We start from the raw sequence: 13,530 nt of genomic DNA, 5'->3' as shown, positions 1-13,530 counted from the left end.
CGGGTTCGTGCCCCGGTCCGGGAAGATCCCACATGCCGCGGAGCGGCTGGGCCCGTGAGCCATGGCCGCTGAGCCTGCGCGTCCGGAGCCTTGCTCCGCAACGGGAGAGGCCACAACGGTGAGACGCCCGCGTACCGCCAAAAAAAAAAAAAAGCATGTATCACAAAACATGTTAGAACAGTATTTTCAATAACAGGACTCGACCCCAAGAACTAAAATAGAAAAGTGATGTGATATCCATAAATGAAACCAGTAAATTTAGCCAAGGGCCAGAGGTTTCGGTGCAGAGTACTCCTAAAGGGTTTCTGGCAAAAAGTTTGCCCTGGTTCTAACAGGCAGCATCTCCTATTTAAAAGTTTCACTCCTCCCCGACACATCCGTGGAAAACCTATTGGCGCGCGAGCTCTTCCTTTCAGCAACAACCTCTTCGGTTCAAGATAAACTTAAGTTGCAGAAGCTACCTGATTGGCTAAGAAATAATGACGTAAGATTTCTCAAGCCCACTGAGAATCGTCCTCCCCTAGCCTGCCTCAGATTCCGCTTTCCGATTGGTTATTACGGCAAGAAGGCGGGGCCAACTGCTGAAGTTGACCTCTGGGTCGGGAACCCCAGCAAACATGGCGGCGGCCAGGTGCTGGAGGCTTGTGCTCCGTGGTTCAGGGCTGTCACTGCACACCGCGGCCGAGGCCGCCGTCAAGGCTCCCGAAGTGACCGGCCCAGATGTCGCGGCAGCCCCAGTCGCGCGCTACCCGCCGGTCGTAGCCTCTCTGACTGCCGACAGTAAGGCGGCACGGCAGCGGCGAGTGGAGCGATGGCAGGCCACGGTGCACGCGGCCAAGTCGGTAGACGAGAAGCTGCGAATCCTCACCAAGATGCAGTTCATGAAGTACGTAGTTTACCCGCAGACCTTCGCCCTGAACGCCGACCGCTGGTACCAGAGCTTTACCAAGACGGTGTTCCTATCGGGCCTGCCGCCGCCGCCGCCTGCCAGGCCCGATACCGAGCCCGCGCCGGCTCTGGACGTAGTGGCCCTGCGCGACGCCGCCTGTGATTGCCTACTGCAGGAGCACTTCTTTCTGCGGCGCAAGAAGCGTGTGCCTCTTTACCTGGAACGTGAGGCCATCACCTCGCCTTTCTTGGACCAGCTGGTTGCCTCCCTCACGGGCCTGCTCAGCGCTCGCAATCCGGCCCTGGCTAACGCCGCCCTCGGTGAGCCTCGGGCCCGCCACTTCGGGCGGGGGTGGTGGGGATGGTAGGGGACCTCTCTGCGCCAGATTTGCCCCCTCTTCCTTCTTTCTGCTTGGTCAGTTTTTTTCTCAGTCCTTTCGCTCCTGGCTGGCGACAGCGTCCGGAGACTGGGTTCTCGTGCATGTGCTGCCACCTACTCACTGTACAACCCTAGGCTAAGTAGCCTGAGCCCTCCAGGACTGCTTTGTGAAGGTCCAGACAAGTGTTGGTTAAGAAAAGGGGCTCCTGGAGAGCGGGACAGGCCTGGGGTTGCCTTTTAGCTCTTCCATCAAAAACTTACTGACCTTATGTTAGTTTATAAACCGATTTTGACCTAGTTTTTCTCATTTTCAAGATGAGAATACGATAATAGTACTACTTGGTCATAGATAGAACTGTTAAGATTAAAGGCGATATTGATTAAAATACCTAAACGTGTATTCGGTACTCTCTATGTACCTGGCCCTGTTCTAAATTTTATATGTGCCAAATTTAATCCTCACAGTAACTTTACAGTAGGCAGCATTGTTTTATAAATGAAAAAACAAACAGATCCAAGGTACAGAAACGTAAAATGTATCTAGTTAAAGAGGCTACAGCTGGTAGATTTGGAGGACGGGCTTCAAACCCAGCCATTCTGGGTTCCCAGTAAACAATCAGCAACTTCTGTTTTACTGTTACATGCAGGCATGAAAAATAATTAATGGATAGACAGTTTTAAAAATCAGTGTTTCTGACGTGTTCATCATTTTATATCAGCCACCCAGTAGGTATCTTAATAAATATCTATTGAATTAACGTTACTGTGACTGTAGGTGTGTGCTCAGCTGAGTCTTGTAGTGTTCTTGTTTCTTTCATCCCAGTTGGGAATGAAGTGGTCTTGAGAGAAGTGTCACAGACTTTGCTCATGATTGATGGCCTGGGAAAGTTGACAATCTCGTCAAAACCCAGGTTCCTCTTCTGTATAATGGAGATAACAACTATACATACCTTTGAGAGTTATTGTGAAGATTGAATTAGTAATTCATAAGACAGCTCTGACTCTTAATAAACTTTTTATTTCTGGTGAATGATGCTGCTGTTAGTTTTATTTTATGTTTGTCCTTAACTGAGAAACCTCTTTGGTTACAATGCTTAGTGTAGTGTGGCACAAGTAGACAATAAAGGTTTGAGCGTTATTTTAAAGTTGTGATTGTTTAAGTTAAATTATTACATAATCCAGACTCTATATCTTACATCAAAGAGTGATTTTTGATGTATTTTCAGCTAGCACAGTCATTCTTGAGTTCTGTATTGCAGTTTGGTGTGCTTACAATAACTAAATTCATCTAAATTATCATATAAAATTTTTTGAATATCTTTTGATAGACTGTAAACGCCCAGTTCACTTCTACTGGTTGCGTGGTGAAGAAATTATTTCTCATGGTCATCGGAAAGGTCGAGTTGATGCTTTGAGATACCAAATAAATGATAAACCACACAACCAGATTCGAATATCCAAACAACTACCTGAGGTAAAGATTTATTGCATATGTTTCTGTTGACAGTTGAGGAGGAAGTGTTATAGCAGGCTAGGTAATGGGCTACGTAGGATAAAAAGTTTTGGATAGAACCCTTTTCTTTCAAGTGTATTTGGAATATATCTCAGCTATAATTCTTTTTCAGCTTTTTAACTTGCTATAGTATATATATTTTGCAGAGGTCAAATAATCGTTTTAAGTGGGGTTATTAAGTCCTCAGTTTTTAGGACCACACAAATCTTTTTTTTTAATGAAAATACTGATAATAGTTTATGATCGTAATTTACGGTAAAGTACCCTACCTAATTATAAATCAAGGCATTTTTACTGCTATAAGCTGGTCATCTTATGTGTATACACTTCTTTTGGAGAAAACAAGTGTGTTTTGAGTATCATCTGTATGTCCATGTCAGTGGTTGGCACATTTCTTCTGCAGAGGTCCAGATAGTAAGTATTTTAGGCCTTGAGCGTCGTAAGTCTCTGTTGCATTCCCACTTCTTAACATGTAACAGCAGCCGTGTACCGTAGGTAAATGAATTTGCATGACTGTGTTCCAATAAAACTTTAGAAAAACAGGTGGCTGGCTGGATATGGCCCATCACTAGATGGTAGTGTTAAATCATTTTGTAAAATCTCATTTTTAAGATTTTTAAATCTATTAAGAATGTGACTAAAACATATGGTAGTGTTGCTGTGAATTCACTTATGACTTTTTCTTTAAGTTTGTGCCGCTGGATTATTCTGTACCTGTAGAAATCCCAGTTATGAATTGTAAGCCAGACAAACTTCCATTATTCAAACGGCAATATGAAAATACCATATTTATTGGTAAGTTTCCTCTTTTAATAAATGAGTTCAAAGTGTCCTGTGCAAATTTGCATAATTAATTCTTTTATTTATTTATTTATTTTTTTGTGGTACGCGGGCCTCTCACTGTTGTGGCCTCTCCCGCTGCGGAGCACAGGCTCCGGATGCGCAGGCTCAGCGGCCACGGCTCACGAGCCTAGCCGCTGCGCGGCATGTGGGATCTTCCGGGACTGGGGCACGAACCCGTGTCCCCTGCATCGGCAGGCGGACTCTCAACCACTGCACCACCAGGGAAGCCCCATAATTAATTCTTGATGACCAAGAGGTTCAGATAGTCTATAAGCAATGTAATTCATCTCAGGTTGCAGTTCGCATGAAAATTGGAAAGAAAATATTCTTTCAGCTTGCCATTTAAAATTTTACTTGTTTCTACTGAATTAACAGTATTTAACAAATAGTTATGTTTATTAGGCTTTGTTGATTTATTATTTATATAGAAAAGTAATTTGTGTTTTTTCAAAAGTAAACAGATAAGAACTGGATTTGAGGTAGTGATTGGCTTTTTTTTTAACAAAAGCCTCCCATTTGTGCCACACACTGATAACCATCAGGAGTATAAAAATTAATAAGGCCTGATCTCTGTGCTCATGCAGCTTATACTATGGCTGTTTTTTCTTTGTTTATTAATTCCTAGCTGATTGAGGAAGATTTTTAAGAAAGCAGCTTTCTGCTGGTCCTCCAGAACTGTTTTATCAGTCCCTTCTCAGTCACTGTGGTCTTAGAGAGTGAATTATGGGGAACTTTTGGTTGAAAAGACTTTACCACTAAAACCAAGAATTTCAGCATTATAGAGGAAGTTTTTAAAGTCATGAAGCGTTTGTATCCTTTGGTGATTATGACCAGCAGAATAACAAAGCTCCTAGTGATGACCGAGGAGTTTGAGAAAACTGAAATAATAGGGAATTTTAAATAAATTTTGCATATATTCTTTTGACTTATCCTATATCATAGTGAGCCGATGATAGCTAGCAGATTGTACTTTCAGATGAAATTTATTGTAATCAATAAAATAAATAAGTAAGCCAAGCTTTCCGTTTGTGTATTTTGAATGCTGATCACATAATGAGTAGAGGAGACAGATAGCCTTGAACCAAATACTGAGGACATGTGCTGCAGATATTCTACTTGTTTATTTCATCTGAAATGTTTTTATTTTGCTCTTCAGGCACAAAGACAGCAGATCCACACTGTTATGGACATACCCAGTTTCATCTGCTACCTGACAAATTAAAAAGGGAAAGGCTCTTGAAACAAAACTGTGCTGATCAGATAGAAGTTGTTTTTAGAGCTAATGCTATTGCAAGCCTTTTTGCTTGGACCGGAGCACAGGCTATGTATCAAGGTAAAACTAGTTTTATGGCATTATAGTTATTGGAAGACATTTTAAGAATTTAATAGATCAAATTGTTTTCCTTGGGTTAAAATGTAGGCTGAATCTTCACATTTTGAAAGCTTTTGCATTGGCACAAAATGCAGTTGTTTTAAAGTCCATAATTAAATATTTTACATTTGTAGTTGGTAAGTGGCACTTTGGTAGTTACTCTGATCGTTTACTTTGACCATTTTTGTGTGAATGTATTTTTTTCTGATGATGTTCTCAAGCATTTCAAAGACCACCTAACTGAGTCAGCTCTGTAGATGACAGCAGCTTTCTGAAACTAGAATATGAAATGTTTTCATGGATTAAATTTTAGATTAAATCACAGTTATGATATATAACTTCTTTGAAGGCCATATCTAGGGTGTGAGTTAGGAGACTGTTCATTCAGTTAATGGCTTATGGTTTTTACATACCAGGTGCTGTTGGCCTTGGAGATACAGTGTTGAGTGAGAGAGACAGATCCTGCTCTCCTGGAGCTTATGTTATAGTAAGGAGAGTAAAAGATAATAAACATGTAGTATTTTTAGCTAGTGGTGTTACTCTGGAGAGACTATACTAGATGAGGGGTAGAATGATTCATAGGTTACAGGTATAAATGAGGCGTGGGGCAGAATCTATTTAAACAGAGTTAATTCAGGGGAGGTCTCTAAAAAAATGACATCTGAACAGAGACCTGAATGGTGAGGAGCTACCTTTGCACAAACCTGGGAGAAGGACACTTCTAGGCAAAAGGAATGGCAAGTAACTCTGAGCTAGGAACGGACTTGAAGTGTTGAAGGAACAGCATGAAGGCTGATGAAGAAAGGGAGGGGGAGAATGGAAAGCGATAGGAGGTGAGAGAGAGGAAGCTGGAGGCATGCCATGGAGGACTTTTAGAGCCAGCCCATTGTGAAGCATTTGGATTTTGTTACAATACAGTATATACCTAGATTACTCCTATATAAGCATCCGTGAGGAATTTTAATACAGATTTAATTGCTGCCAGGCTCACCTTTTCCTTTATATATATATATATATATATATATACACACACACACACACACATATATGTATACACACACATGTATATATATATATATATTTTTTAACCTTACACTCACAATTGTTGACTTACGTTTTTGTAATAGAAATAAATGGATAAAGTAGGAATAGGAGTAGACAGAATCAGAAAAAGTAGAAGGAAACTTTCTTGAAGATACTAGAATGGTATTGTTCATTCATAAAAGATAAAGTAATTCTTTTCACAGTATAATTCTATATTTTAACAATACTATTTATTGGCTATCTTCATTAAAGCTGATATAAAATATGTGTGGCAAAATTTATAAGTTACTCCTTGGCCCTGGCAGTTGGATTTAAAAGTATTAAAGCCAGTTAGCCTGGAACAAGAAGCAGCCAGAAAACTTGAGTAGTAAAGGTATTAAGATATCCTGGAACCTTATGATGACGTAAAATACACTAGGCAAAATGAAAGCAACTCATAAAATCAATTTTGAATTATAAATTAAGACACAGAATTCATCTAATTACATGGTTGAAGTTCTTAGAAAGTCAAGTTTTTTTCTGAAGGGCGTTTTTTTTGGTAGATTTGGTGAAGTAAATGGCCGTAATGGTTATTGGGTGTTAGATGCTGCTGGTATAAGGAAAATTTGAACATATTTGAGGCTGTGAGTAATCATGTGGTTAGTACCAGATGTAGGAGAGATCTGCATAGATAGAGCTTGCTGCTCTTCTTAGATGAAGTGAGTTAAGGTTGAAAGCTGATGAAGTCCAAAGTTGTTGAAAAGGTGTATCCTGAACTTTGGGGATAGTAGAGGGAAGGAAATAGTTCTTGATGCAGAAATGGAATATAGGATTAGAATGGAGAAGATAGGGAAAACTTCGATATCTTTAGGAATTTGGTAGGTAAAATATATAGGTTTTAGGAGGTATTTTATATCCTCTAATGTATGTGTTTTTTTTGGTAAAATATATTCTGTATGTAAGTTTCAGCATAACTTTCTTCTGCAGGATTCTGGAGTGAAGCAGACGTTACTCGACCTTTTGTCTCCCAGGGTGTGATCACAGATGGAAAATACTTCTCCTTTTTCTGCTACCAGTTAAACACTTTGGCGCTGACTGCACAAGCTGATCAAAATAACCCTCGTAAAAACATATGTTGGGGGACACAAAGTAAGCCTCTTTATGAAACAATCGAAGATAATAATGTGAAAGGTTTTAATGATGATGTTTTACTTCAGATAGTTCACTTCCTACTGAATGGACCAAAAGAAGACAAATCACAGCTGTTGGTAAACTAAGAAAAAACATTTGATTTGAGACTTTGGGAATACTTAAATTTCACTGAAGGAACAATAAAAGGAATTTTAATAATGAGACTTCTGTCAAATATTAAATGTACTGATTTTCAGGCAAATATTTCTTACGTTAACCTCTGATTAGACCTTTCATTTGGCTCAAAATACATCACTAAAGGATTTAATTTTAGATATAGTATGTCGATTAAAAATAATTTTACTTATATGTGACTAACTGATGAGACTAATTGAGCAATCATCAATACCTGGTATTAACTGTGTGTGTAAGCTCATACTACTTGCTGCATACCACTCACTGCATGACAGGCCAGTAATTTGAGAGACAAGGTGTTGGCGTAAGGAAAAATGACGTCATTTGGAAAGCCAGTGAGCCAAGATGGCGGACTAACATCCTAAAGAATTATTTTAATTCAGGGTAGAATTCTAGCTTCTTTCATGCTAGGGAAGGGGGAAGCAGGGTGCCTGATAAGCTTGTGGACAGTCTCCTGACTGGTTGGTAATGAGATAACCAGGTGGTATTTTGGGAGTCAACATTAATCAGCCTTCTGGTTCCAACCTGGCTGGGGTGTATGTGCTTGTGGTCAGCATGTAGTTAACCTTTTCTACCTGGTGAGAATTTTACTATCTATAAAACAACTAAAGTGTATGGCTCAGAATATTATCTATAGCCCTCAAGGAGGAACTAAAGGTCTTTGACGTTGTTTTATGGCTAAACTATTATTTTGTCTTGCTTGACTATTTTCCTTTGTTTCTGCATTGTCTCATTTCTCTGACTAAATTTGCTGTTTGGAACTCAGGGAAGGCCTTGGAGGCTGAAGCTTTTCTACAAACAAGAGGCAGGGGATATGGGGGTCCTGCTCAGTTTTCTATGGTTTTAAAAGTAATATAAAGACAATTCAATGCTTGAGAATATTTAGATGTTTTGTTATATTTTTTCTTTTTATTTTTTTATAATAATATCGTATAGAGTTTCAAAACCCTACACAAACCCCTTCAAAACATGAACAGTATTTGGCACATATAGGAAACTGGCACAGAGGAGTTAAAATGACTTTAATAAGTTTTCACAGATGATTAATGATATAACTGATGAATTCTATGCAACTTAGTTTCCTTAGAGCTTAGAAGTAACATTAATATAGTTCTGCTAGTTTCATTTGTTCTATCCCAAAGATTGGGAAACTAGGTTTGATATGTTTCAAAATCAGTTGTCGGTAAAATTGTTAATCTTGTTGAGAATTAAGGTTCATTCAAACTATTTTTAGTGAGAAAAAATAATTACCTTTGTTATTGTTGTTGTTGTTTGGCCGTGCTCTGCAGCATGAGGGATTTTAGTTCCCTGACCAGGGATCGAACCTGTACTCAGTGGAAGCACTGGACCACCAGGCAATTCCCCTAATTACCTTTATATAACCATGCTAACACTTACGATTTTATATAACCTCCTGTTGTAGATATCTAAAATAATCCATTATTTACTGTAGTTAATGACAAATGCTGTTTTTTCTTTCTTCCTTCCCTCCCTTCCTCCCGCTCTTTCAAAACAGAGGTCACAGTTATATGGAATAGATGCCTCAGCTAGAAGGGATTATTTACTACAAATGATTGCTAAACTGAAGGAATATTATTTGAAAGTTGTAATTCAGTTCAGGCAAGTGCCTCCTTTACAAGGCATTGTGCTAAGTGTTCCATCTTTACTTTCATTTTTTGCAGAATGCCATGTAATTTCACTCCACCATTCTTTTATTCAAGCTGTTTCCAAAGCTTGGAATACTGTTTTCTACCCCTGGTCCTGTTTATTCCAACCTGTCTGTTGCATTCTCATTCATCCTTCATAGAAAAATGCAGGTATAGAGGGAACAACCATATCAAGCTCCAAATAAAATATCTCTTAATCTTCACTCTCTAACTAATTGAACCTTGTGCAATTTGAGTTACCATCCTTGACTTCTGCCTCCATAAAACAAAATAATTTCACAAACTTGTCTAAGGATGAAATGAGCTAGTGTATGTGAAAGTGCTTTTAAAATATTATGTAATTAAAATATTGAGGGTTCAGTGGAAATACTTTTCTTTTCCTAAACAGATTGTAATTGATTGTCCCATCCTTTGAATACTTCTTCCTCTATGGTAGCACCTGTTTCATTGTTTCACAGCAATTTTTCTCATTACCAATGGTGGACAACACACACATCAGACATACACACCTGTATGTACATGTCAGGACTTCATAGAGCACTTACTATATTCTAGAGCATGGTCTAGATATTTTACCGATATTAGCTCACTTAATCATCACAACCATTTTGTGAGCTAGGGACTGTTATTCTCATTTTGCTGGTAAGTTAACAGGCACAGAGAGCCCAACAGCTTATTGCAGGTCACACAGCTAGAAAGTGGCAGGATTAGAATTTGAGCCCAGGTGGTCTGACTCCAGAGCCTATGGTAGATATTCCCCAGTAATACACTATAGATGTAGTCAGTGCTACAGCAGTGTATCAGTGGTATAAATTTAGATAAAGGAAGTGTTAATACTGACTGATATGAATCATAGGAATGTGCCTTGGAGCAAGTAGCATTTGAATTGGTTCTTGATAGATGGCATTTTCCGAAAACAGGAGAGTAAGTGGATAGATCTGTGAATGAAGGTGAAAAGTTCAAGATTTACCTGGGAAGTAGGCAGTAACTTGCTTTACCCAAGTAGGGTGTAGTCTAAAAGCATTTTGAGAAAAAATTTATTTACTAAGAAACAAAATCTAATTGGTGTCCCATCTACATATAACACTGAACATCAGGAAACAGTATAGCAATGTTTAGACTTCTGGGGGAAACATTACATCAGAAGAAATCTGAATTAGTCAAGATAAAGATAGGTTAGGACAATTGAAAAAAATGTTAGAACACCCAAGTCTCTTACCAATTCATCAAAAATGTATTTCAGTTGATTAGCACATGATTTAATAGAGGAACCAATGAATGGAGGAATCAAAATGAATAAATGTAATGAGTACACAAAGTTGTATCAGGCAAAAGTAGGCATAAAGCAGGGTTACTACCTATAATTTCAAACAATTCAAGGCAAGAAAAGAAATCTAGTGTTAAAAGGTCATTTTATGTTATAAGCTGTAATCAGTGTACAAAATGTTAGTCTTGAGAAGTTGGAGTAACTAAAAATGAGGAATAATGAGTAAAGGTGACTTAATAAAATTTGGTATCTTACAAACAGAATATATCTTTTAAAATGTGATAGAACATGTATACAAGATCATTTATTAGACCACAGAAAGTGTCAGGAAATTATTAAAAGTGGGAATCATATAGGTCGTGAACTCTATCCACACCGCAGTATACCCAGAAATTGTTAGTATAGTTTTAAACCAGGAACGCCTAATCATTTGAAAGTGAAAGTATATTCCTCAATGGTTATTGCCTGGACAGAATTTTCAATATAAAAATCAAACACTCCCAGAGCTATATCACAATCTAAAAGTGAGAGCTAGTTATCTTACTTGCCTTTTCATTTTTGTCAGATGTATTTTTATATGATCTGGACAGTTCTTCCTTTCCTATGCTTTGAGCAGGAAAGCATTGTATTAGTGTAAGTAAAACTTTAGACTAAAATACAAATTCTGCCTATAAAAGCTAGTGGAATATAGCCAAAATTATTCTGAATACATTTACTCCTAAGGATGCATGAAGGTGCTGTAGGAGAGAATCACCGAATAAACATAATCTCTTCCTTTTGCAGTTGTCAACTAACTTTGCTTTAATACTTTTTGTTTTTATATTAAAACACATGGAGTAGAATGGGAAAAGCCACATGTATTTTAAAAGATAAAACATGAAGTTCAGAGAAATTTTCACTAATCTCAGAACTCGGGAAGAGCATCATATCTTGCTTTTTGCAGTCTTACATTTGATTTGATGCCTGTTTACTAATATACTTAGTGGCAAATTTATAATGTTACGTGTTTATGTAAAGCAAGAAAATAAAATCTGTGTTTGCTAGAAGAGTTTAAAAAAACTAAAGAAAATCAGAAGAAGAAAATATAAATGTAGAAGACTGAATTGGAAGAGAAAGCAGACTTGACAAGTAGATGCACTAACTGGTTCTTTATCCTAGTCCCTCCCATATCAGTAAAAGAGTTAATATTCTAGTAAATCTAATCAAGAGGAAAAAAGAAAACATTTAGAATTGGAAAAGGGGAAGTAATATACTTGGTGGAGGCTCTAGATAGATAGGAAAATGCTATGTATAACAAATTTGGACATTTTCTGCTGAGAAATATAAACAAAATGATAAAGATAGAAAGCTTAAATGGACCATGGAAGAAACTGAAAATATTTCTAAGATACCTTCCGACAAGGGTCCAGAGCAGTACAGTTTATCGGTGACTTCTTTAAAATTTCCATGAAACAAAACTAAAGTTTGGAGTGCTACCCAATTCATCTTATTAACTCATCCTAATTTCTAAAAAAATCTCTAAAAACATACAGGTTAAATGCACATTTGTATATAAATGCAGAAATTCCAAATGAAATGCTACATACCAACTTCAACAGTAATTAAAAATTCCACCCTAATAGGGTAGAGTTAATCATGGAAATTCAGTACCAGATTGATGTTAGGAAATATGCTAGTAGCTAACATCAGTAGTTCAAAGGAAAAAAATAAGGCTTTTGATAAAATTCTTACTCTTGGTTAAAAAAGCAAAGAAAAATGGGTATTAATAGAAGTATATTTTAATAAGAGTTTTATGTTAGGCTACCCCCAATTTATGTTTAATGGTGAACAATAACTGATGTTCCCACTGAACTCAGGTAAGACTGCCAGCTTTGACCTTTATGTGTTGTTTGCTGATTCATTCCAGGTGCCTAGAATCGTACAAGCAAGCACTCCAAAGTTTGTTGAATAGATGTGAATTAATGAACTTAAGGTAGGCAGTCTTTCTAGTTTGAAATCAGGTATATCTCCTCATTTATGTGCACTTTTCATATCTCAGCAAAGTTACAGTTTTCTTTATGAAGATTTCCATGCCTAGATTTTTCTGTAATTGTGAGTTAATTTTTTTCATTTCAGTTATTTTTTATAGCTTCACAAAAGGGCTTTGTAATAGCTGTTGTTGACTGCTATATATTTATTTTGTAAAAGGCCGTTTAATTAGCTCATTAAATCAGGAATTTTTTAGTTGAGTCTCATGAGGTATATAGCTCCAGTCTGTCTTGGGTTCCTCTGAAACTGCTTATCAGCATAGCTAATCATCAACCTCCATGTAGTAAAATCATTGGACAGTCTCTGACTACTTCACTCAGTACATTTGTCACATTTGGCGTGGATGACCACCCCTTCATTCTTGAAGTGGTGTCTTTTATTGCCTTCAATGAAACATACTCCATTTTCCTCCTATCTCTTTGACCATTCTTTCACATCCCCCTTTGCTGTTCTTCCTCTAATCTTTCTTTAAATATTGGTATACCTCAGGGTTCTGCTCTAGGCTCCATCTTTTTTTATCCACCATCTTTCCTTAGATGACGTTACCAAGTTTCATGGATTTAAATATATTTATAAGCACATTCAAAATTGCAATTCTATTTCAATTTTGTGTTTCATGTCTGAACTGTTAACATCACCATTGTAAATGAATAGGTCTGGGTGATTTTTCATTAATTTTTCAGTTTCATAAATTTCCCAGAAATACATATTATTTTTATAATAAAAAATTCACTTTAATTAAAGAACCTAGTTCTCTTTCCTGAACGGACTCCAACATGGAACCACCGTCTTATGTCAAATTGTACTCCATCATAAACAACTTTATTGTGAAATTGTATTTGGAAAAGCATTTCTTGAGTACATTTGTTATTTAAGAAAAGTTCGTTCAGTAAAATTCACGTAAGTTTCATCATACATATATTTAACTTATTCTAAATAGTTGATCCCTATAAACTGAAAACTTATTTATTAGATGCAAAGAGCTTAGATTTTTTTCTTGAGATAATAGACCAGTCAATTGCTATGCATATTGCATTTTATATTAAATTCTAGCACATTTTGGATAATGCTTAAATTAAATGTGAGGTACGGTTAATTCACATAAAATGTAAGGCACAATAATTTTTTAATTACTCATTTACTATTATAGAAATCGGAAAAAATCGTTGCTTTGGACGGAGGCAGGAAAAAATAAGAAAAAGAAAATAAAAGGGAAGAAATTGC

At 37.3% G+C, this 13,530-nt stretch overlaps 1 protein-coding gene across 1 annotated transcript; it reads left to right on the top strand.

Moving 5' to 3' along the window:
• Nucleotides 1–603: 603 nt before the first annotated feature.
• On the top strand, nt 604–8,014 carry MRPS30 (mitochondrial ribosomal protein S30). Its single transcript, XM_027101144.1, has 5 exons — nt 604–1,209; nt 2,596–2,741; nt 3,470–3,575; nt 4,780–4,956; nt 7,006–8,014. Exons 1-5 carry the CDS (start codon nt 618–620, stop codon nt 7,293–7,295), a joined length of 1,311 nt encoding a protein of 436 aa, XP_026956945.1. The 5' UTR covers nt 604–617; the 3' UTR covers nt 7,296–8,014.
• The last annotated feature ends 5,516 nt before the right edge of the window (nt 8,015–13,530 follow it).

This window comes from Aethalodelphis obliquidens, unplaced genomic scaffold (assembly GCF_003676395.1).
Source record: "Aethalodelphis obliquidens isolate GAN/ISIS:26980383/991018 unplaced genomic scaffold, ASM367639v1 scaffold4, whole genome shotgun sequence".
NCBI classification, from domain to species: Eukaryota; Metazoa; Chordata; class Mammalia; order Artiodactyla; family Delphinidae; genus Aethalodelphis; species Aethalodelphis obliquidens.
This window is presented reverse-complemented; position numbering and strand designations above follow the sequence as displayed.

What these genes read in the sequence shown, in the direction of transcription:
- MRPS30 (XM_027101144.1), top strand. Translation starts at nt 618, where the DNA reads ATGGCGGCGGCCAGGTGCTGGAGGCTTGTGCTCCGTGGTTCAGGGCTG. An exon ending in TATCCAAACAACTACCTGAG is followed by an intron (nt 2,742 to 3,469) that starts GTAAAGATTTAT and finishes TTTTTCTTTAAG; the next exon opens with TTTGTGCCGCTGGATTATTC. An exon ending in AGCACAGGCTATGTATCAAG is followed by an intron (nt 4,957 to 7,005) that starts GTAAAACTAGTT and finishes TTTCTTCTGCAG; the next exon opens with GATTCTGGAGTGAAGCAGAC.